We start from the raw sequence: 25,232 nt of genomic DNA on the forward strand, positions 1-25,232 counted from the left end.
AGACCCACTTCTGATAGAGTGAAGTATAAATTGGTCAGGCTAGAATAATGTCTTTTGGCACAGAGTTGTGTTTTTACATTTGGTGAAACACTGGTCACAACATGCCTGTCTGTTTTTTCCATGTACTTGCGTCTCTCTCTTTTCCACCGCAAACACTACTCCAAGTAGCATTAGGTTATTAGTAAAAAAGTACCATCTTATTGTTCAAAGTGGGGAAGTTTTACTATATAAAGTGAGTAACAAACTCAGAAAATAAGCATTCAGCATTGCTGCTATACAATGAGCGGGTGCATTTTTAAAGCAGGGCTATGGCAGACCCAATAGTTACCTGTCCCTGTTAATTTTTAAACATATACTTCTTTATACAATCAAAACAATTGAATAGTAATCTGTAACTCTTTTAATACCAGTAAATAAGAAATCTACACATTCACTCCAGGATATTTTTGGAGATGTAACAACAAAATGAAGATCCTGTTCTTGCCCTGCTGACAAATCTAATGTGGTCTATACAGTATGTTCCCTAAATAATTTAATATCACCCTTCAAGATGCTATTCAAAATAAATGTTATTCCGCCTGAATAGACACTTATGAGGGACAGGGGTTTACAAATAAATCCCCAAAAGCCTGAAAGACAAAAGCTATAGGGATTACAGCAAGATTTAGTTAAAAATCGTAACTACACTATTTAAAAAAAGTTGAATGCCTGTGTATTAGAAAAGAGGAAAAGCAGTAAGACATTGCTGACAGTAATATCATATCAGAAGTGAAAATAAGTGAATGAACATAACATATATACAATTCATTCAGCTTTTATGTGGATGCTTAATAGGCAATAGCTGTAGAAATGAATATATATGTAAGCCATCTGCTGAGATGTTTCCTACTTTTCTAGAAGTATAGAGAGCAAGTACTTAAATGTTTCAAAAATAAAGATCTAGAAGCTTATTGCCTAATAACCACTGCCAGTGAAGTGTTACCAATGTTAGATGAACTAACAATTTTCATGAAGTCATTTGAAGCTGCTCATTTTCCAAAACCACTACAACCTGGGAAAATCAGGCAGACCAACCTTATTCTGTACTTCCAACACCCATTCATCTAGTAATAAATGGTTGAAGAAAGCTCAGAGATTAGTTTTTATTCCTTCTTGAGCATCAACAGATTTACTGAGCTCCCATAAATAAGAGCTGTGTAAACCAACTGAAGAAAACAGTAAGGTTACATAGGTATAAATGAGGGCAATATTTATCCTGCAGTATCTTTACTGCTGGTAATATATGTGAAAGAAAGAAAACCCAGCTTATACCTCAGATGGTAGGTGGAGTTCATTGAACAGAGAGTAAAGCTCTCATACTTGTTTGTAAAATAAGCACATCTGGTCATCTAGAGACAAAACAGAACCCACACTGACATTTGTACAGGGCCAGTTTTCCCAACAGAACCACAATTTAAAGGTTTGTAAGTTGAATTGATTAGTTTCAGAAGTAAACAAATGGTATAACACTCAACATAAGAAATACAGGATGGACTCCCTCTTAGGTATTGGGTACCAGCAGCTTACTTACTAGGCACCTATGAAGAACACAAACATGTGTTAGTCACATTTTGCTTTTAAGGTTTTTCTTCTTTTTAAGAAGATCACTGTTAGCCCCACGGCGACCTGTGTTGTACGTGCTCAAATTTACATAATGCTTGTTAGCTGTTCCTCTTCGCACCAAAGAGATAAAGTAAAATTGCTTAGTTTATTAAAGCAACAAGTCCTTTAATGCTGTTAAATTGGTAAATCAGTAGCTGTGGCTTCTAAATCCTACAGACTTCATACTTCCACATTCACTAGTAAAGGCACTCACTCTCTTCCACACCCAGCTTCGGGGTTTTGTCTAGGATTCCTAGACAGTTTCTCTAGGAAAGGCACTTGCACAAAGATGTCATGCCAGTGAAATGTGATGGGTAGGGCAGCTAATTATAATAGGATCACTAATTATTTTAACAGACTTATAGAAAGAGACAATTTAACAACTATAAAAGTTATGTTTTTTGCATTCTGTGCTTAAAGTGCATCGTCGTCGTCGTCATCGTCTTCCTTTGCAATGAAGTGCAGCTTTCTAAATTCTCGCCTGCTCATTGTGGTGCACGTGACTGCAGCTGCTGGGAGGTCCTTTAAGAAAGAGAATTTATTAACAAAAGCCAGCTGCTGTAGCAACTAAACAGCCCTCCCATACAGACATTTCACATTACTTTATACAGGTTCCTCAACTGGTATATGCTAGACATTAACATATACTCTACTGCAGCTGACTGTGTTCACATACATCTTAAGCAAAAGCAGTCTGAGGTGAGCCTGCTCAAACTGCTCATTTTTTGCTCTTAACATCTGCCTTAATGTGTGGTTCTTGCTTTCTTTTTTTAATACTTGGGGGGGAAAAATTGGGCTAAGTGCTCTACAAACAAATCCGCACATTACCCCTGTATGATGGTTAAGTATTATTCCTCATTAAACAGCTGGGGAAAAAGATTATGTCTTGTCCAAAATTACAATGTGTCAGTGGTGGATCTGGGAATAGAACTCAAAATCCTGTCCCATACTCAATCCATTAGTTCAGCTGGTGGAAAATTTCTGTTCTGTGGGAAAATTCTCAAAAATCCTGATTCAGAAACATTCTTTTGCTTAGGTAAAAATGTTTAGTTTTGGTTGTCATATTTAATATTATTAAAATATAGTAAGTCAAAAATTTGACACTATTGAAATGAAACATTTTACCTTACCAAAACAAAATGATAAAGCTGAAAAAACATTTAGACATTTTCCTTTCAAAAATCAAAAGTTCCTGCAAAATGTTTCAATTTAGATTAAACTGCCCCCCCCCCCCCCAAAACAAAACAAAACATCAAAATGTTCAGTTGAAAGATTATCAGCCGGCTGTACCCAATAGCTCAGGATGCTTTGAGCAGGGGTTGGACTAGATGACCTCCTGAGGTCCCTTCCAACCCTGATATTCTATGATTCTATGTTTGTCTAACAGATTGTCAATATTGGTCAAATTTGCTTGAAGTTTTGGCACCACTCTAACATTCTTTGGACATATAGACTAGAAGCTAGAAAGGAGTTCATAGGAGCAAAATTAAAATAAACAAAAAAAAAACACTTCAGAGATTTATTCTTCTTACCTGCATGAACTCAATGTTTCCAAAGAATCGATCCACTGGCATTGGCTGGTTACTGTCCTCATCTAAGAAAGCACTATTGTCCAGTTGAATTGGTTTCTTCTGGAGATCCACGGTCTCCAGCCCAGACTCATCTGCAAACGCAGTTCCACAGCTGCTCTCCTCTTCCACATTTGGGATATGGTTTTGCAGAAAAGTTTCACCTTCCTCTTTCTTTGGTGGGCAGCTATTTCCCTTCAGTGCAGATGGTTTTATGGAAATATCATCATCATTCCCCTCTCTCTCTTCATTAATCTTTGGTGCACTTTTGATTTTACTCTGTAAAGGCTTCATATTGGGGTCAACTGAGTCTCCCAAGAGTTGAGTCTCATCAGATGTTTCCGTTGGTTCTTTCAGACGGCGAACACTTCCATTTCCAGATACAAGTTCTTGTAACTGCAGTTTCACTAGACTGTTTTTTTCACATTTTAGCCTCTTTGAAGGGCGTCTGTCAGTTGCTTTGTGTGAAGAAGCCTATCACAAAGAAAGAAGATCTAAGGTCTAGTTCAAATAAACTTCACTAGACAACATTAGTGGCAGGCTGGATATAGAGCTTAACAGCTTAATGAAGTGAACACTGGGTGTTCTTTAAGGGGCTGCTGTTTGATCTAAAGCTATATGCTTAAGTAAAGTTGATTTTATGATAAACAGTGGGTTTAAAATTTGACGCAATTGTAATTTTGTGAAATGTAAACAATCAATCACCATTTGGAATCCTCTTCCTATAGAAAGCACAGAACTAACATAGCATGTGGATGATCACCCATCATATTTTTCACAATATTCTTCTTGATAATTACCATAACAGAACAAACAACTTTATACACCTTATTTTATGAGATAGCTGTATAGGAATTCACAAGACAGTACATACACACATGGTTTACCACAGTGCACTTTATGCTGTGAACAACAAATCCAGAAAACTGACTCCACAATGTATAAACTTGTTCCCTTGATTGTGTTTTTTTGCATAGCCATATAATCAAATAATGTAAATATAGTGAATCTGAAACGTTTTCTTTAACCAATTCTCAAGCTAAATCGATCACACTGGTGGCTCATTTTGTAGCTGTTTATAATTAGATGCAAAAAACCCTTCGTTGCTGTGTTTAAATAGATTTTAAACCTCAGAAGAACTGTGGTTCCCACAGCAGCCATAAGTAAGCCACATTGCACATATATTAAAGGTAAAACCCTAGACAGAAAGTAAGGGATAATGATTGCTGGGGAGGACACATTATTTCTTAGTAATTAGTGACTTGCTGAAGAAATGGAGTCATTAACCTCACCAGCCATTGACTGACCAGAAAATGCCTTAACTATTCATTATTGCCATTATCAACCATGAAACTGTAAGTTTAAGGAAAAATAAATTACCACTTTATAAACTCAAGATAAAACTACATATTACTATAGAGTACTTTTTTTTTTTTTTTTTTTTAAAACAGAACAGGTTAACTGCCAGTACAGTAGTCAACAGGAAGACAGGATTTCACTTCCAGTGTGTTCCTCTACAGTATGCTGTTGTTCCTTAGAACCATTGCCAAGGTTTTATGATACAAAACTGGACAATTCAAAACTCCGTACAGACATAATATGCAAAAAAACCTTGTTTTTAGAGTGAAAAGGAAAAGGTGCCAGTGCATTTATTTGCATGTACGCACCACTGGTTGCATGTTTAGAAAACATGCCACTGCCACCCTGATATTCTGAAGTAACAACCTGAGGAATCAGAATTAGTTATATATGATCTGGCGTACCTCAAATTACTGACACATCCATATTAACAAGCGAAATGAATGTTCCATATGTCAATATATTAAATGTTCATTGCTATGTTTATTTATATAGCTAATACAAGGCATGTATGTTATGCATGTTTATTTCCATCTCCCTTGCTCTCTGGATAATCATGTGTAAATTAACTAAAGTTTAGCTGTAGCCGTGTCAGTCCCAGGATGCTGGGGAGACAAGGTGGTTGAGGTAATATCTTTTATAGGACCAATTTCTGTTGAATGGTCCCTTAGCATTTAGCTGTGACACTCTAGGGTACCTTTCCCAGAGCTGAAGAAGAGCTCTGTGTGGCTCAAAAGCTAGTCCCTCTCACTAACAGAAGTTGGTCCAATAAAAGATATTATTACAGAGACAAAGTGGGTGAAGTAACTAAAAACATTTTGTACAACATATAATTTTCATGGCCTTACTAAAAGTCAAAACATCCCCTATATCATACTCCAAAATGAAGTTACTTAACGTTCTTAAAACATTTCAGAAAGTGAAAGTCACAGGTTTTTCCTACCAGACACACTGTTTTTGTGGATTTGCAAAGATCAACCTCTTGATGAGATGAAGACTGGGTTGCTGTGTTGTTTCCAGCCTTCTGGCGTTCTGAAGATGGCACTCCATCTGCAAGCTAAACCAGATGCAATTTTACAGTGCAGAAGGGATGTGGGGGTTTTGTTAAATCTTTAGCAGTAGAAGCATCCATTTGAGCAACAAGGACTCTCCGAAAGTATCACGGTGTGCACCCAAACAATCTGACACAGATCCCACAGGAACGCAGGGCAGACCGCTGAGGCAGAATCCTCTCTCCATTTAGGTAAGGCAGGAGGTTCGCCTCCTTATCACGTGGGAGAAGTCCGCACCCGAACTTGGAAGTGGTTAGGGTTAGCAAGAGAGATCGGGACAGGAACAAGATGGCTTTAACCTCTGTCCAGCACCCCCCCACAGCTGCTCCCACCAGGGCAGGGTGTGGGGACGCTCTGGGTGGGCAAAGGGCGTGGTGGAGGGGGGGTGTGCTGGTTGGGGGAAGTCTGGGGGGGGGTAAAGGGCGCACGGGGGGGCGCTGGTTGGGGCAGTCGGGGGGGGGTAAAGGGCGCACGGGGGGGCGCTGGTTGGGGCAGTCGGGGGGGGTAAAGGGCGCACGGGGGGGCGCTGGTTGGGGCAGTCGGGGGGGGTAAAGGGCGCACGGGGGGGCTGTTGGAGGGTAAAGGGGGGTGGAGAGAGGAGGGGCGCACGGGGGGGCGCTGGTTGGGGCAGTCGGGGGGGTAAAGGGCGCACGGGGGGGCGCTGGTTGGGGGGCAGTCGGGGGGGTAAGGGGCGCACGGGGGGGGGCGCTGGTTGGGGGGCAGTCGGGGGGGTAAAGGGCGCACGGGGGGCTGTTAGAGGGTAAAGGGGGGTGGAGAGAGGAGGGGCGCTCGGGGAGGGCGCTGGTTGGGGCAGCCTGGGGGGGGTAAAGGGCGCACGGGGGGCTGTTAGAGGGTAAAGGGGGGTGGAGAGAGGAGGGGCGCTCGGGGAGGGCGCTGGTTGGGGCAGTCGGGGGGGGTAAAGGGCGCACGGGGGGGCGCTGGTTGGGGGGCAGTCTGGGGGGGTAAAGGGCGCACGGGGGGGGCGCTGGTTGGGGCAGTCGGGGGGGGTAAAGGGCGCACGGGGGGGGCGCTGGTTGGGGCAGTCGGGGGGGGTAAAGGGCGCACGGGGGGGGCGCTGGTTGGGGGCAGTCGGGGGGGCTGTTGGAGGGTAAAGGGGGGTGGAGAGAGGAGGGGCGGGCGCTCGGGGGGGGGCGCTTTGACCGTGTAGCCCCCACCCCACCCCACGGGAGCCTGACTGGCCCAGCCAGAGCCGCTCCGGGCTCGGGCTCTCCTCACCTTTCGGGTCCTCATAAGACGCCCAGGAGGGGGCGGCTCTGGCCGGGCGCCGCCAGCTCCAGCTGCCTCCCCCGCCCCAGCCGGCGCCGCGCCGCTTCCGGGACGAGCTCGGACGTCGCCCGCCGCCGTGCTGACGACACTACGCCACGCACGCAGCGGCCGCCATCTTTGTGATGGGCGTTCTGACCGTCGCGGGCCGGGGGGGAAAGGCGGGGGAAGACAGACAGAGAACAGGCGCCATCTTTGTGAAGGGCGCAGCCGCCTTCTCCCTCCCCCCCCCCTCCCCACCCGTGGTTGTGAAGAAAAGCTTGAAAATGTGACCCTTAAAAAAGCTCAAAGTCCAGAAAGCAAAAGGAACCCCACATTTATTGTTTTAGAAAAAGTCATGATTTTAAACTAATCTCATGATTTCCGGGGCCGCACTCATGATGTTTGAATGGCTGATATTGTAATATTATAGCTAATGTTTCAGATCTCTGGGATGAGGGCAATAGGGGTGTATGTGAGGGAAAGTCACTTCATTTACTACGAGATCCTTTCAGCTTCGTCTTGCTCTGACTTTTGCTTTCTCAGAAAAATGGCACACCTGCAGAGCCATGGCTCTCAAATGTCCCTCATCACGAGGGAACATCACTCATTTTAGTGTTAAAGTTACTTATACCCCTCTCCGCCATTGTGACAGACTTTTATTATGGACAATTATTTTACATCAGAAATAAAGAGTCTGGAAACTGTTGCTATCAAAAGACTGATTACACAACACGATGGAATCCTGCCGGGTTTGAAATTGCCTGAATTAATAATTTTGGTGTGTTCCCGATTTTGGGTCTGTGTCATGTTTGTTCCACATTTGGGCCTTGGCATGGAGAGTTTGGAGGAGATGGAGGAAGGAACACATGCATCTTGAATTCATTCCTTCACTGTTCTCTCCTTTAACTTCCCGTACATTTATGATCTTTTCTGTAATGGTTGTTTTTGTCAAAAAACATTGTGGGAATCACACATAATCTCCTTTCTGAAAGGAGGGAGAACAAAGGAGACCCATTCCCCTCACCAAAAGTTTGCAAACAAACAAAAAAGTTATATTTTGGGAGATAATTCAGGGCATAAAAAGAGTTTTAAAGTGGATATAATAGTAAAGGGGCAAAATTCTCCTCTGCATGCTGGGACTCTAGTGCACATTTTGAATGTGGAATAGCAATTGATGCTAATTATGGGTAGAACATTCACTGGAGGCTGGCTGTGCAGCTGGGAGTAAAGAATTTTGCCCACAGACAGGACTATGTTAAAATCACCTTTTTATAAAAATGAAGAATTTTGCTTCAAGTTGCTCCCCAATGGGCTGACGTTTGGAAAAACACAATTTTTGCCTTATCGCTCTATCAGTTATAAACATTGCAGATCCTTTTCCTTCCCACTGTGTCTCCTTTCTGTAACTGTAGTTTGATTTATAATATGTGCAGTTAGGGACTTATTCAGATTTGCCTCTCAGTTCATTTGTGCAACCCACAGGGAACAAAGTATGTTAGTAACTCAAATCTCTGTTTAACTTCAAGGACTCCAGTGACACCAATGATAATAGATGCATTTATGTGAAGCAAGGAATGAGACACCTGCATTTAAATATGTAGTTATTTTTTTAATAAGGATTATTTAGTATTTTATCATTTCAAGTAATGATTGGTATCTGTGGTCTGTAACTGATCGTGTTACAATACCCAGAGCACATGTGCTGGGAAAGAGTTGGAGCCCTATCCAAAGTCCATTTAAGTCAATGGAAGCTATTGACTTCAGTGGGTTCTGGATTCGGGCCTTGGTGCATGCATATCTGTGAGTGTCACACTAAATTGCACATCTGCTTTTTGTTGGTTTAATGGATCAAGAATAATATGGAAACTTTTATTGCTATGTCATCAGTTGAATAACAGTGCAGTACAATACCATAACTGTGACTCTGAACTGACAAGTGACCAGATTAAAGGTCTGAATGCTGAATTCTTCACAGGGAACTTTTCAAACATTTGCAGATTTCAAAACCATACAAACACTCATGAGTGGTTTGATGTTGTTACCCACCTTCCTTCTCCAAGTCCCTATTGCTCAGGGAACAACTCTTGTCCACACCTCTCGGCTTTAAAAGAGTGAGCAACAGCTTATGTCTTAGAAACAAATGGCAACAGCTTAATGTTTTACCTGTGAGAAAATTCAGATAAGACATTTTTCTCAGCAGCATAAAGCTCTCACAGTTAAACTGAGGTTGAGAGACATGCCTGCTATGTTGTTCTGCAATTTCATGCACGGCTCAAGGGTCCTGCCGTGCTTTATTCTGTAGCTGAAGTGTAATTCATATCCTCTTCCAAAAGCATCCTAATGTTCTCTATTCCCTTACAGAATTGTCACTTGTAGTCAAGCAATACAGATAATTGTTTTTATTATATAGTGAAAATGTCAACCCTGCTTTGTAAACACATCAGGACCAACATTCAACTTTGCTTTAGCTTGGCCAGTCTTGGCCAATACTTGAAATGAGCAACTCTTCCTTTTCAGAATAATCTAATCTAACACGTTGCACTACCTGAGCTTCTCTCCTCTGAAAATCTTAAAGCATGTTCTGAACAGGGATGAAAGTAACTTAAGGGACTTACCCATATGCAGGGCTGGGGTCCTGAGCAGGGGGTTGGGGCCTCAACTGGAAGGGGTCGGGCCTTTAAATCCCCAGGTCCTTTAAATCACGATTTAAAGGGCCCGGGGCTCCGGCCCTTTTAAATTGCCTCCTGGGGAAGCTGCCCCCTGATACGGTCGGCTGTGTACCGACTCTTGCTGGTATGCCGTACCGGACCATACCGTCTTACTTTCACCTCTGGTTCTGAACAATTATGCCTCACATAATTCATTAAAGTTGGGAGGTGGGTATTGTCATTATGGGGAAAATGAGGTGCTCAGTGGCCAAGGTGCTTGCTTATGGTCATACAGTGAGTCTGAGGCAGGTGTGGGAAGATAACCTAGATGTCCTGCTTCCAGCTCACTGTTCCTTTCAAATACTCCACCCTGTAACTTCTGACAAGATAAAGTACACTAGAAACCAACTGGCTTGATATCCTCTCTAAATGAGGTTCTTCCCTTCTTCCTAAACATGTTATACGCAGTGGCCATGAATGTTATATAAGAATGTATGACTTGCCATTCTGACTCAGATCAACATTTGTCAGGGTTCCTCCCCCACTCTGAACTCTAGGGTACAGATGTGGGGACCTGCATGAAAAACCTCCTAAGCTTATCTTTACCAGCTTAGGTCAAAACTTCCCCAAGGTACAAAATATTCCACCCGTTGTCCTTGGATTGGCCGCTACCACGACCAAACTAATACTGGTTACTGGGGAAGAGCTGTTTGGACGCGTCTTTCCCCCCAAAATACTTCCCAAAACCTTGCACCCCACTTCCTGGACAAGGTTTCGTAAAAAGCCTCACCAATTTGCCTAGGTGATTACAGACCCAGACCCTTGGATCTTAAGAACATTGAACAATCCTCCCAACACTTGCACCCCTCCTTTCCTGGGAAATGTTAGATAAAAAGCCTCACCAATTTGCATAGGTGACCACAGACCCAAACCCTTGGATCTGAGAACAATGAAAAAGCATTCAGTTTTCTTACAAGAAGACTTTTAATAAAAATAGAAGTAAATAGAAATAAAGAAATCCCCCCTGTAAAATCAGGATGGTAGATATCTTACAGGGTAATTAGATTCAAAAACATAGAGAACCCCTCTAGGCAAAACCTTAAGTTACAAAAAAGGTACACAGACAGAAATAGTTATTCTATTCAGCACAGTTCTTTTCTCAGCCATTTAAAGAAATCATAATCTAACACATACCTAGCTAGATTACTTACTAAAAGTTCTAAGACTCCATTCCTGGTCTATCCCGGGCAGAAACCAGCATATAGACAGACACACAGACCCTTTGTTTCTCTCCCTCCTCCCAGCTTTTGAAAGTATCTTGTCTCCTCATTGGTCATTTTGGTCAGGTGCCAGTGAGGTTACCTTTAGCTTCTTAACCCTTTACAGGTGAGAGGAGCTTTCCCCTGGCCAGGAGGGATTTCAAAGGGGTTTACCCTTCCCTTTATATTTATGACAACATTCCATGGCAATACGATATGATAATTCTGTTCTTTACTGAAGTTTCTACCAGTTTGCCTGATACCGGCCTGAAATTGCAAGGATCAACTCTGGAGCCCTTTTAAAAAATTGAATTTACATTAGCGACTTTCCAGTCATCTGGTACAGAGGCGAGTTTAAGTGATAGGTTATATACTACAGTTAGTTCTGTAGTTTAATATTTGAGTTTCTTCAGAACTCTTGGTGAATACTTTCTGGTCCTGGGGACTAATACTTTTTAGTTTATCAATTTGTTCTCAAACCTCTTCTACTGACACATCAGTTTGGGACAGTATTTTGGATTTATTGCCCAAAAAGAATAGCTCTGATGTGGGTATCTCCCCCACATCGTCTGCAGTGAAGACCAATGCAAAGAATTCATGGAAGTTCTGAATTCTTGCAGCTGAAGATCTGGGAGCTTTTCTGAAGCTTCTGCTACTATGCAGAGTAGTGTGACATGGAAAATGCACCATGAAAAGGGAGCTGGAATGGAGATCCCCTTTGAGGCCAGTCCAGACTTCTTCAGGGGACAAGTGACTTGAGAAATTGCAATGTGACCAGTAACCACCAAGGAGCCCTACAAGGGGATCAGATTGCATAAAAGAGGATGTATTTTCAATTAGATTAAAAAGTGTCTTTTTTAACCTTTGGGCTGACAGGCAGGAGAAAAAAAAAGAGATGAAAAATGCTGTATTGAGAGCTCGCTTGCCTTTAAGCAAGGGGGGTCTGGGGTGGGGAAACCAGACTATAATCTTATTAAACATGCAGCAAGGTACAAGCTGTGAAATGGAATGTGTAAATTAGTCTGTTGCAGCACATTTCTCTTTGCCTGCTACACTCATCAGTGTCTCCATTTTTTTTTTATAACCTTCTGGGCTCATTTGGCTGAACATTAGGGACAGGATAGGGACAGCAGTCAAAGGAATGAATTTTGCCTGTAAGTGTAATGGCTATTAACTGTTGGATGGTTCCCCCCACCCCCCAAGCCAAGTAATTATTGAACAGAGACACTTGGTGATGCTTTTCTGAATCAGAAAGTAACGATCTTGAGCTAAGGTGTCCAAATTCCTCTTTGTTAAGAAAACGTAGGGGTATTGAGAGTGAGAGCATGAAGACTAGGGAACGGTCTACTAATCAGCAGGATACTTCCGCCCAGAGTGGGTTTCACATCCCTTTCTGTGTCTGATTGAGAAAAGATGTCAATTGGGAATAGTCCCAGCTGCATGAGTTAATCTTTAGCTCAAGCTGTCGAGACTTTTAGCTCTGGAGTTCTCTGGTTCAATCCATAGTCTCAACCAAGATGGCGGTTGGCACGCAAGCTCAGTTAATACATTAGACCTTCTACTCCCAGGTGTGGTGTGTCCGTCTATCATTTCATCTCAGTTCAAATAAAATAGACCTTATTTGGGCTCCTGAAACATTCTAAGGTGCCCAGCCCAGCATGAACAACAGAGAGTGTCACTCCATAACCTAACTCTCAAATGTCCTGAAGTCGCACCGTACAAATCTAGTGTGCCTTTATTAATATCACTGAAAATTATTCACATCAGAAATAAAGAGTCCCAAAGCAGAGGTTATAGACAAAGTTATTTACATTAAAGGAAGAGATTTTTTTGTGTCCTGCTCTTTAGATCTTTCTCATATACTGCATTCTACATTAGAGTCTTAGCAGGGTGAGAGGTGTGGTCAGAAGGGATGGAATTAAGCAAGTTCCGCAGTAAGGTACAGCTAAGACAGGATTTATGATATGCTTGACCTTAGCCAAAAAGCTTAAGGGAAGGAGACAGGGAATCAGAAATTTCATGGTCAGATGGGAATGTTATTCACCAGAATATACAGTTATCTTTTGCAGGCCTCTGAATGTTTCTGGTATTACAAAAGATACTGGACCCTGGCCTGTGTTCCCTGTTGTTGGCAATAGAATCCATTTAATAGGTCCCAGTATTCAGCACATTTACTCAGTGATAGTCACAGTCCTTAGCCCCAATGCGCTACTCATTGTCAAAGCACTTTACAAACCTTAACTCATGAGTGAATGGCTTTGAAATGAGTCCGCCTCTGTTCTATACCCCTTGCAATGCTTAATTGCTTTGTATAATGCTTATTTTCAAAGAATTTAATCAAAAATAAGTAAATCTCTCCTAGCAGAAATATCCCACTGAGCATCTAAGAGTATGTCTCCACTGCAATTAGACACCCGCGGCTGGCCCATGCCAGCTGACTTGGGCTTGCAAGACTTGGGCGAAGGGGCTGTTTAATTGCAGGGTAGAGTTCGGGCTCAGGCTGCAACCCAAACTCTGGGACCCTGCCCCTCACAGGGTCCTAGAGCCGGGGCCCTAGCCCAAGCTTGAACATTTACATTGCAATGAAACAGTCCCTTAGCCCGAACCCTGGAGCCTGAGTCAGCTGGCACAGGCCAGTCACAGGTGTCTAATTGCAGTATAGACATACCCTTAGAATCGCTACCATTGCTTCAGGAGCCCGTCTGATCCTTTAGAGTGGGGCTGAAGGAATGAGCATTGCCCTGAGGAAGCAACAGAAATCAGGGACTCACAGAACTTTTGTTCTGAGTTAATTTAACTATGGTTAAGTTAACCACACCAATGTAATACCGACAGACCCCGGTCATCGTTGGGCGGGATCGAACCTCGGACCTCTGGAGCTAAATGCATGAGCCTCTACTGTATGAGCTAAAAGCCATACAGAAGAGATTAACAAGTCTGCTCTACAGCCTTAGCTAAGTGGTCTCGGTGCCACTAGATGGGACAGAACACCACACCCAGAGGGTATGTGCGTTACACCAACACCCACTTTTTAACCACTTTCCATTTCCTTCCCAAACCTTAGTTCTACGGGTTTATGGGTGAAATTGCATCAAGCTCTGAATGCTTCTACCCACCTAGTTACTTATATGGTCCCCTCACTGGAGTATCTGAGTCCCTCCCAATCATTAGTGAATATCTCTCACAAGCCCCACATTCTTCTTTTGTGTATAGAGAAAGGGGAGCCGAGGCATAGACAGATTAAATGACCTGGTCTAGTTTACACAGAAAACAGGTGGAAGAGGTAGGAAATGAAGCCAAATCTCTTGACTCTGCATCCAGTGCAAACCTCAGCAAGCTTCACCGGGTGGGGGTGAACCAGGATTAATTTGCAGCAGCAGCAGCTACTTATTTTGAGTCCTTCGATGCAAATTACTTGTCAGCTATTTGTCTGTCTGTCTTTCTTAGTGCCTCTTTCCTTGGTGTTGTAAAGGCTAAACAGGTCATCATATAATGAGCACTGGGTTGGAAGCTCTCTGATTTTGTTTAAACCTCCCAGCTCCCAAACACTTGGGGTCAGTATTAGATAGGAAATTAACTACATAGACAAGGAAGCAGTCAGCAAGGGCGGCTCACTGCCATGTGGTCATAATGGTTCTAGACCCTGGTTATCCCTATGTGGGGGAGGGGAGGAACGTTCCAGGTGTGGGGCAGGGTGGGGCTTGACAAAATAGAGGGAGCAAGTAGCACATCTCTTGACTCCCAGGGTTGTCAGAGTGCAGCCTGAAGCCACAGCAGGGCTGGGGGAAATGTTAATTTTCCATTTCTCCATTTGCAGACTCCCTCTCAGCACCCTTGAGACAACTGGGGAATGAACATGTAATATTAAAAATGTATTAATGGCTGAGGAGCAGCTGTTCTCTGGCGCGAGCTGATTATCATGAAAGGAACTTACCTACTGTGCCAAGCCATTTAGCTCTCTTGCGGGTAGCCAGATTCCCTTGCTGCGGAGCCCGTGGGGAGTCACAGAGCTGGAGCTGTTATTTTATTTAATAGCCCTGACAATCTGCTATTCCCAGCCAGCATGGCACTTGGCATCAAACAGTTTCACTCTTGTTTCCGTCAGTCTACTGTCACTGTTTCCATTTGCTGACTGGTTGCAGGTAAGCAGTCTGAGCCTGGGATCCCCACCACTCCCGAATTTCAGCTGAGCAATCCAGATTTTGATAGCTTTACTTTCCGTCTTCTGCAGGACTAAACTTGGGGAATGCTTAAAAGTCCAAAGTTTAAGGCGGAAATTCTTTTCCTGTTATTCATTTGTTTTTATTTACTCTTCAATAATTTAGAAAAGGGTGTAAAATGCACCTGGTGAAACACCTCTGGGCACATGAGCAAGATTTCACACAACACAGCAGGTGACTTATTTCTACATAGAGTGACTTCTTTCCACCCACCCGCAGATCCTTTCAGGCAACTCACACACATCCACTCCCTCACACACGCATGCTTGGCACATCAAGCTGTGTTCCATCCTCCATGAAATCTCTTAGCCAGGAGTCCAGAAAGCAGGTTGGGAATTGATTAAAATAAAAAAACAACAACTGATACTTGAGGTTGCAAAAATGAAGTCCAGATAGAAGAAGGGCAGGGGTGGCTTTAGGCCACCTCTGCACCCTTTAAATTCTGGCTTTGCCTGGCATCTGTCTCACTTTAGAGCAATTACAGGGCAGGGCCTTACATGTGAGGCTAAGAATCATTCCCCTCTTGCTCTGAACCACTCCCTATTCTGGGGACTGTGCAGGAGCTTGACACTAGTGAGGGAACCCTTGTATATAAAATGATATTTCTTTACAATGCTTTTGTGCTCACATCTCTCCTCTACATCTGAGAGACCTGGACACCATACAAATGGGATATCTAACAGCTAGAGGCCTTCCATATGTAGTCTCTGCACACCATTATGGGGATCCGCTGGCAAGACAAAATTACCAACCTGGAGGTTTTCCAAAAGTCAAATCCCACAAGCATCAAGGTCATGCTGATAAAAGCCCAACTATGTTGGGTTGGACACGTCATTAGGATGGCTGAACATTGACTCCCCAGAAAAATTCTCTTTGGAGAATTGGCACGAGAACACCAGAATCCAGGCTGCCTCAGAAAGCGCTACAAGGACAGCATCAAGAGCAGCACACTCCTAGGTGCAATAAAACCAGATGATCTCCAAGGCTGCATCAAGTAGATCAGCCTGGCGACACACAGCACCCAGAGGTTTCCAAGCTTTTCAAGAAGACAGAAATAATCAACTGTTAGCTGCAAGGGGAAAGCATCAGACCACTGCTATAGCTACCAAGATGCTCACTCATGACTTTGTCTGCCCGATCTGCTCATGAGCATGCACATCATGCTTTGGACTTCAAAGTCATTCCAGGATCCACAAAAAGAGAGAGCATGAAAATGTCATTGTCTAACCAATGGACTATGCAAGAGAGATTTCTCAGAAGGGTCATTTCGCCTGCTTTATGCCTCCAGAGCAGTGCAAAGGGGCGGAAGTGGGAGATAGAAACAAGCATCATTCGTGTCTAAGGCCCTCCCAGTTTTGGACTTTCCTGTCCCTCTCTGCTACTCCCCTCCCTTGGGAGAGGCCTGCTGTCTCTTTCTCTTTCATGTCTGTACTGGGCCATTTCCCCTCTGACTCTGCTGGATCCTAGATTTGGTCTGTGTTTGATTTGTCATTGCTGGACTTCCTGCAACCCACTGGTCCTCAGAGTAATCTGATTGCCAAGCAGCTGTGGTTCCACATGGAGAAAAGGCTCCTTACCCCCTCCCTTCTTAGATTTCCTCTTAATTACCAGGCTTTCTGTACTGACCAGATTCATGCAGAACATTCTTACAGCTCTGTCATCCTGTATGATACACCTAACAGTTTGGAATCTCCCTTTGTTCCACGTTAACACTTGTTCCCAATATCTGCCTCTTTCAAATAGCCTATCAGTGCTTTGCCAGCTCATCAGGACTTTGACAATATTGGCTTAAGGCCTGAGAAAATACGCTGCCGGATGGCTTTTTGTTTGAGAGATTTCAGGCATTATCCTCCTCACAGCCACTGGAACTAGCTGGTGTTGGTGCTAGCTAATGAGCTGCGCTCAGTCACGCCTCCATTTGTCCTTCGCTTTTTCAGAGAGGTTTTCTTCCAGGGAAGGTCTTCCCTTCTCCTTCCTGTCTTGTGGCTTCCTCGTTCCCTGCTGATTCCTCTCTGCCCATCACACTCTCTCACCCTTGGGTGTCTGTCCTTATTAGAGAGTGACATAAAGCACTTCCTCTCCAGAGACAGTGCATGTCCCTTTGGAGGAGCATGCACTAGCAATTCTCCCACTGGCTCAGGGGCCAGACCCCTATAGTTATTCTCTGTTTCTATTAATATAGGCTAATAATTCTCTGTGATTTGGGTGCTGCCCTCTGACCCAAGCGCTGAGCATCAAACACCTCGTTCAGGAGGAACTCTGGTTGAAGGCTCAAGGTTCTGTTGCTCAGAAGATTGCCTGTTATGTGGGGAGGGGTTTTAGTGGAGTGGGTCCCCAGCTAGATTGCTGGATGTGAGTTACTCCCTTGCTCCCTAGGCTTTGGGGAAATCCCATTCAGGTTTGATTCCAGGTCTATATTTGGTGGCTAAAGCCCATCTCTAGTTCTTAGACATCCTTGAAAGTCAGGGGCACACGACACATAAAAGCAGACCTTTGTGTTATGAACTGGGGGACAGTAAGGTGGTACTGTCTTCCCTCACTCAGTTCTAAAGCTTTTTGTTGAGATTGGATGTAGGAGGTCTGAAGCAAAGTTGGACAACCTGGTGTGCTCATTTGTCCCACCTCCCTCCCATCTCCAGGTATTTCGTAGCAGGCTTAATGTCAGATCTCTGACAACAAATTGAATAGTGTGTTGCACTGAGATCCTGTCTCTGCAGTTTGCAAGCATGTATTATAGGAGGCTACACCCCATACGCCTCCGGACATCTCTTCCAAGGGAAGTGCTGGACACCTCATTGCCTGAAGCTTTGAACACTAGCCTGGATAAAGCAAAGGAGAATTTTCTATAGACTAGATGCTGTCTCTAACTTCTGTAAATCTCAGTCTGGGATATAAATTCAAACATTAGGTGCAATAAACATGGTTCTAGGCTTAAACTGCTCAGGTCAGCCTGTGTCAAAGCTTTCCGTGGAGCATATTTCAGAGGAAATAGCAAGAGAATGCAAGATGCATCCATCCTACACTCTAATGAATATCAGGCTTAACTGCATCCAGATTTTCCTTCAGTACCAGGAAACATTTTAGTAAATGTTCTGCATTATTTAGTATTGTTTCTTTGGGGAGATTAAAATTGCTTTGTGTAAATGTAGCTCTCCGCCACACATACCTGACAATGACAGAGGAGCCCGCTTTACGGAAGGCTCATTAAAAATATAAACATTATGTTGATTTCAGCAGCTTAAATTACTTAAGCCAGTGTAATGGGATAAATATTTGATGCTGAAGTTTTATTAAATTTCTATCAATAATATGTTGTTGCTAAATATGTGGAGTGCTCTTTAAAAGCGGCTTGGTGGTCTAGGCAGGGAGATTATTTAAAACCCATCTCAAAGCTCTGTGCTCATTGCTTGTGGGCTGGAAATGAATTACATTCTTCCTGTTATCACCTGCAGGTAATAGCAAATAATTTCTGGTGCCATCAGGCCACAAAATATCCTGGATCAGATCCTCAGCTGGGGTAAATTGGCTTAACCCCATTGAAATCATTGATGATTTACATCAGCTGAGGGTCTAGCCCACTCTAGCCCAGTTTGTAAGCAGTGGGGGTAATTTCTAGGCATCCCATTGAAAAGTGAAGGCACATTCTGTTATGCTGCAGTGGAAAGTTGAGTTGTGGGAGTGCGTGTTTAGGGGATGTTCTACTTTTTAAATGGTCTGTTTGCATAGTATCTTTTATTGTCACCTTCTTGGACTTTCCCACCCCACTGCTGTGCACTTGGCCACAGGAAATGGATTGAAGTGAGAAGCTGATGGAGAGGAGAGGCAGAGCTGAGGGCAGGACATGCTGCATTAAAGAGAGAAAACTCAAGGAAGCTTGAAAGAGAACCGTCTGACATAAATGATGCATGTTCCTGAAGTCCAGCTCCTAATCAGGCAAAAAGTGGCATTCACAGAAGATTACTGTAAAGATGAAGTCAGACAATGAGCCTGAGAAACTGCTGAGCCAGCAACCTCCTCTCCTGGGGAGGTGGGACTGGGAAGGAAGTATCTCTCAAGAGGCTTCTTGGGAGTTGACAGATGCAGGAAGTGGTGCTGACAGGCCCTGGAGGGAGTCTTACTCTACCTTATCAATCACAAAAAGGATCCTTCCTGAGGAGCAGAGTGTTAGGTCAAATGGGAAATCCCAGATGAGCTCCCCGTGCTCACAGATCCAGGTGTTTTTTATTGCTAAGCTATAATCAAGAGGTTGTTTTCAGTGTGTTAGTTCCCTGAGTGATTTGGGCTCCATTCCACACTCCTTGCTCGGGCAAAGCTCCCTCAGAAGCTAATGGGACTTTTGCCTGAGTCAATAGTGCTCTAAAGTCCAGTGCAGTCCAAAGGGCTGAGGCAGCCACCTTGGGGCAGTGTGTAATAAAGGCCTGTGTTTTCCAGGCCACTGCCCCAGTTATTTAAGCTGAGAATTGCTGCTTCCCAAAGCTGCTGGGCTCTGCAGAATGGGGGATGGGGGTGGGTTCTCCACTCCTTTTAGCTCTGGAAAAGCAGTAAAGGGTGGTTGCGATGCAGGTGACATCCTCTCCTAATCCTCAAAGTGCAGAAAGGGAGTTAGGAAAAAGGGTCCAGCTTTGATTCATCTCTAACTTCTAATCTTCAGTCTCCACTGCCTTGAAGTTGACTGACATAATGGTCCCAACCTCCCCAAAATTGCCACAAACCACATCTTTCCCCTTTATTATGAGTTTCCTTAAAATGCAATTGGGTGTCCCATTGCTCCTGCTGTGCCTAGGGACTCAGGTGTTTGTGTTTTGCTTATTCAGGTAAGAACAGTGCTTAAAAGGTCAACATGCTTTCAAATTAATCGGAGTTTGTCCGGCCATCTGACAGAGTACACCGTGCATTAGCTCTCTGAGTGGAACTGTGGTTCAGAGCAGGTGAACAGGGCCAGCCTGAAGGATGGGAGGCAAAATGGAGGGGGCCTTCCTGGAGTCTGAGGTGAATATTTAGCTCCAACTTCATATATTAAAAAATAAAAATCCAAACAGTCCCTTAAAGAGACCTTTTCCCAGGGGTCCACCGAATTCTGACCCATCAATGACGCTATTTGGCTGTGAATAAAGATAAGACTTATCCTGCCTTTGTGAGAATAGACTGAGTAACACCATGAACCTCTTCAGCAAAAACCACTGTATAACACCGATGAGGGAACTGGGGCAGACACTGAAAGGTCTAGCTCTACGGCCCTTACTAAGAGGCGTAGTCTCGTAGACTCCAGCAGTATTACCGACCCCAAGTGTCCAAAAATCACGAGTTTGGCTTAAAAATCATGAGACTCTAAAATAATGCATGTGGTGTTCTTTTTATTTATCTGCTGGTGTTCATGTTCTCCACCTTTTCTTCATAACCGTGAGGGACACAAACATATGGATTTATAATAACATGAATCCAGGAACTGGGACTTTAAACCCCCCCCCAAAGAAAAACAAAAAAAAACCCACCACTGAAATGTTGCGAGACTCTAGAATTGTGAGAGTTGGCAATACCACTTTAATAGTACCTGGATTCCATCTAAAACACCTTATGTAGACTGGCTAGTCTGAGCAAGAGCTGCAGGGTTCGACCCTTAATTTGTATTTGTATTGATAGCAAGTATATCGTAGCAATGTTATTGGCAGTCACTGGCAGTGAGTGGTAGCCATGTGGAAACTAATCAAGATGGACAGAAACTAGAAGGTTGCATGGCTAGATTCTGTGCTGATCTGAGTTGAGGGGGTCTTTCAATTAATTGTCATTGGGGCCAACTAAGGAGGAACCACAAGATTTTCCCTGGTCAGATAGTTTGGCCACACCATTTTGTTTCATTTGGGAAAAAAAAAATCTTTAACAAAATCTACCATGAGGATAAAGTGTTTCCACTTTGATTTAATTTCATTGAAATTAGTTATTGAAATCTAGACCTTCCTCTGTAGTGTCTGCAACCCAAATACAACATCCTTTGCTGGTGCAGGAGAATCAGAAAATGAAACTGACCAGTCTGGCTTCTCTATTTCAAGTGGAGTGAAATGCAAAGAAGTTAGCAGAGTGTAAAAATGTGGAAAACGTCAATGAGATTGTGTTGGATTTGGAGCTGCCTGTAATAATTTATGAATATCATATGTTGACCTGGTTAAGTGATGTTTACTATATACGTATACTGAGTTAGTTCAGGTTTCATAGTAGCAGCCGTGTTAGTCTGTATTCACAAAAAGAAAAGGAGTACTTGTGGCACCTTAGAGACTAGCCAATTTATCTGAGCATAAGCTTTCGTGAGCTACAGCTCACGAAAGCTACAGCTCACTTCATCGGATGCATCCGATAAAGTGAGCTGTAGCTCACAAAAGATTATGCTCAGATAAATTGGTTAGTCTCTAAGGTGCCACAAGTCCTCCTTTTCTTTTTGAGTTAATTCAGTATCAGCATTTTCAGTTAGGGGTGTGGTGAGGTGGATCCTGGTATTCACTTCTCACAAACACTTGAAGCACTATGCAAGAGCCATTGGCTTAGATGCTCTGCTGGGCTTGCCAGACCCATTTCCTGACTGAATCAGTCCCTGTGTGGGGAAGGAAGATCAAATGGTCCAAGAGGTTTTAAAGAGAGACACAGTCCATCAAGCAGGAGGAGAGACAGTTAACACCCAGCACAGACTTTAGGGGTGGTTTAGCCTTAGTCTGCTAGGTCGCCATTTTGGCAGGGAAGGACTCTAGGAAAATCCATTTTCTTCCAGTGCTTTGTTCCTACAAAATAAACCATACTTTGGTTTCAGAGGGCTGTATGGGGTCTCTGAATACCATTGGTCACAGGCTCCTGAAGAGGAACAAGGATCCTAAACCTCATTGGAATTGCAGGGTACGAGCGGTTGATGCATAGTACTGCAGCCAAAGGCCCGGTAGGATAATCGTGCGAGTTCACCTGAGAGGAGTGAAGGCAGCCCCTGACACCAGAGGGTGTGCACTCAGAGACCACAGAGAAACAGAAGTGCAGTGAGCTCAGCAACTGTGACAGAGATTTTAAAATTTTCCTCAGGTTCACCAGCTTCTAGTATTATTAATAGCACAAAGAAGGACAACAATTGTTAAAATATTAATTTTTATTTTAAGTAATATTAATTTTATCCTGACAGTGTTTCTTCAAGGACAGTCAGAATGTTTTAAACCCTGATCCTACAAAGACTTACACGCATGCTTAACTTTAAGCTTCTGAGTAGTCCCATTGCGATCAAATTAAAGTTAAGCACGTGTGTAAATTGTTGCAAGATCAAGGCTTAAATGGCTCCAAAACTACAGCCCAGTCTTGATTTACTGCTGTGACTTAATGGGACTTGTGTTAGTGAGCAATGGGCTTAGTAGCAATTGTTTGGCGCACAGGATCTATCAATATTTGGATTGCCTTGTGAAGTGATTACCATGTGGCCTCTCTCCCTCCTTGTCACTCTAAATTCACGGTTGTTGTTTTTCTATTTCTTATCCTGTGAAAATTCAATAAAAATAAAGTTTAGGAAACACCAGCAGTTCAATTCCTGCCTCCTAAGAAATGCCAGTTCTTAAGAAGATGAGTCATATCCTTGTGGACTCGAGTCAGCCAAAACAGAGAAGCATAAGAAATAAAACCCTCTGCGGTCACTGATCTGAGATGAAGTTAGCTAGGCCAAGTAGCATCTCACCATTGCAAGGAAAAAACCCCACAAATATTTTCCTTGGCAGGTGTATCTTTCTCCAGTGTCTTACAGGGTGGGAGTTTCAGCCACTGCAGAAATATCATTCTGGGTCACTGCTTTCATGCTTCCCCCACGATAAAAGGCTAATTACCAATGAACACATGCTAGAGAAAAAGAACATGGCCAGGCGTTTCTCTTAAAGAGCTGCGCCCATCTCTTTATCCGAGAGTGTGAGGAGATGTGGAAGTAGTGGCGGTTGCACCAGTTTGCCCTGGGGGCACTGTTCCCTCTAAGCTGTGCCCGTGTGCGCGTGCACACAGCTCCTAAACCCCGCGTGCACAAAAATTTGCACAGAAGAATTTTTTTTGCGCACACGGCCTGTCAAAAATTAGAGGGAACGTTGCCTGGGGGTAGGGTTTATATTGGTAAAGTGGGAAAAGAGAATCAGGAAAATATTCTTACTTTCCTCCCAGTTCTCTTTAAGAGTTGCTAAATTAACAGAGGAGCTCTTCCGCTGGAAAGGTCCATGCTAGGGCAACTTCTCCAAGGTCCCAGACTGTAGCGGACTTATGGACTCAGTCCATTCCGGGTCTCCAATGCAGCAGTAGCTCTTCAATGACCAGCCTTGCATCCACTCAGAGTCAGGGAGCCAAGGCTCTGTCACGTACTCCTCCCTCCCTGATATTCCGTCGATATGATCACATCCCAGGCATGTCACTCTGTCTGCGTTCACGCTGAAGCCTGCCACGCGACGGGAGCAGCTACAAGCCTGGCTAAGGGCTCTTTTGGTTCAGAATCTCACCAGGCTGAATCATTATGGATTTTGTGCTGCGTTACTATCCCGTTTTTAAGTTCTCAGCCGTTTTGAATGGTGTGCAGCGACAGTAGGCAGGTACCTATGCCATACCAAGAGGCCCCAGTGATATCAGAGCTGACTCAACCAAGTACCACCCTGCCTCTACAGCTAACTTGCACTCAACAGTTTCATTGGTGGTGTAAGGGAGACTGGTTGTTTACTTGGGCAAATAGCCACACCCGTGCGCCCAACTGCCATGAGCACAAATCAACACAAATCACTCAGCACAACCCAGACAACAACACAACCAGCCTACCCAACCCCAAACACAACACAACACAACCAGCCTACCCAACCCCAAACACACACAGTCCCTCACCACTGCACCCCCCCATTTGCCACTCACACAAAACTACACAACTTTGCCAGCACAAATACACAACCAGCACACACAGTAACCCCAAACACATATAGCCCCTCACTGCAGCATACAACCCTCATTCACCACCTGCACAAATCAACATAAGTCTCCCAGCACAACACCCCTACACAAATCAACACAACCACCTACATCTCAGCACAACCAGCATGTACAACCTCCTACGCGTAGTCCCTCCCCACAGGACTCCACCTCCCCTCAGTCACCACCAGCACAAATCCACACAACTCGCCCAGCACAACACAACCCACCCACAAACCTTCACAACCACTCACATGAACAACACATCCAGAACACACAATAACTCCAAACATCACTCAGAAAACTAGAATGTCTGTTGAGTCAGCATGAAGTGATGGAAACAGTTGCAAGCATCGCTGAGAGCTTTTTGTTTAGAATATCACCAGGTGGAATCATCACGGGGATTCACGGACTGTTACCGTCCAATTTTAAGTTCTCAGGCATTTTTGGCTTTTTTACACATGTGGTTTTATGAATTACACCCTTGTGACAGCATGGGTTTTCACCTACTAGTGTGCAAATATCCCCCCACGTCCTCCTACCAACCACCAAGGGGAACATTACATCACTGATTCATTAAAAGCACTTTTTGCAAGAGCAGGAATGGTTGCCTGCATGTCCTGGCCAGATTCGGACCTTCTGCAGTTTCAGCTAGGTATGATGTAATTCACACCACAGCTTCCCTTGTTCCCATATAGAGTCTCGGCAATCAGTTGTTCCATGACAGGTGGGTAAGCTCTTCCAGGCTTCTTCTGTGCACACTGACAATGCTCAGTGCATGACGCAGAATCACTCAAACAGAATTAAATAGAACCTTTGGGATGAAAAGTGCTATCAAAACACACGATCCTGGCTGAAAATCTACCTGGTGTCTTCTGCCTGCCTTTAGTGTACTATATCTCTTTAAAACCAACCCTCTGGGACCGCTGGGAATGAAAACAATTTTTTATACTTGGAGAGTTTTTGATTTGAGTGACACGTCTGGGCTTGAGACTGTCATGCCAGGTCATTTGTGCTGAGTCATGAACTGTCACTGGAAGGAGTGCACTGTAAGCATGTGTTTGCAGAGTCTGGGGTGGCTTTGCTTTGAGGACATAAACACAGATTGTCACTTCCCATCTTTGTCTGCCCGGATGGTTGAGGTACAAGAAGGTGAATAACAGGCTTTACAGTTCTAAGGCATCTGTGTTTTCAGTCCATTTGCACACTGATTCTGTTTGAGGTTTGTGTCATAAACCCTGTGTCTGTTGAAAAGGGGCAAGTTTTGACTTATTCT

The 25,232-nt window shown here is 43.9% G+C and overlaps 1 protein-coding gene and 1 long non-coding RNA gene across 2 annotated transcripts in view; one reads left to right on the top strand and one right to left on the bottom strand.

The window, feature by feature from the left end:
- Positions 1 to 197: 197 nt before the first annotated feature.
- C18H1orf174 (chromosome 18 C1orf174 homolog) lies at positions 198 to 7,012 on the bottom strand. The gene is made up of 4 exons (XM_048825456.2): positions 6,857 to 7,012; positions 5,512 to 5,625; positions 3,174 to 3,683; positions 198 to 2,163 (listed from the first exon to the last, which is right to left on the bottom strand). The coding sequence occupies exons 1-4, from the start codon at positions 6,869 to 6,871 to the stop codon at positions 2,056 to 2,058; spliced, it is 747 nt and encodes a 248-aa protein (XP_048681413.2). The 5' UTR covers positions 6,872 to 7,012; the 3' UTR covers positions 198 to 2,055.
- LOC125624558 (uncharacterized) overlaps positions 5,559 to 25,232 on the top strand; it is a 38,293-nt gene continuing 18,619 nt past the window's right edge. Inside the window, exon 1 of the long non-coding RNA XR_007353346.2 lies at positions 5,559 to 5,811. This is a non-coding gene — a long non-coding RNA (uncharacterized LOC125624558). The remainder of the gene's footprint in view (positions 5,812 to 25,232) is intronic.

This window comes from Caretta caretta, chromosome 18 (assembly GCF_965140235.1).
Source record: "Caretta caretta isolate rCarCar2 chromosome 18, rCarCar1.hap1, whole genome shotgun sequence".
Lineage (NCBI taxonomy): Eukaryota > Metazoa > Chordata > Testudines > Cheloniidae > Caretta > Caretta caretta.

Coding starts and splice junctions, on each gene's coding strand:
- C18H1orf174 (XM_048825456.2), bottom strand. Junction 3,684..5,511: donor CCACAAAAACAGTGTGTCTG/GTAGGAAAAACC, acceptor TCTTTGTGATAG/GCTTCTTCACACAAAGCAAC. Junction 2,164..3,173: donor GAAACATTGAGTTCATGCAG/GTAAGAAGAATA, acceptor TCTTTCTTAAAG/GACCTCCCAGCAGCTGCAGT.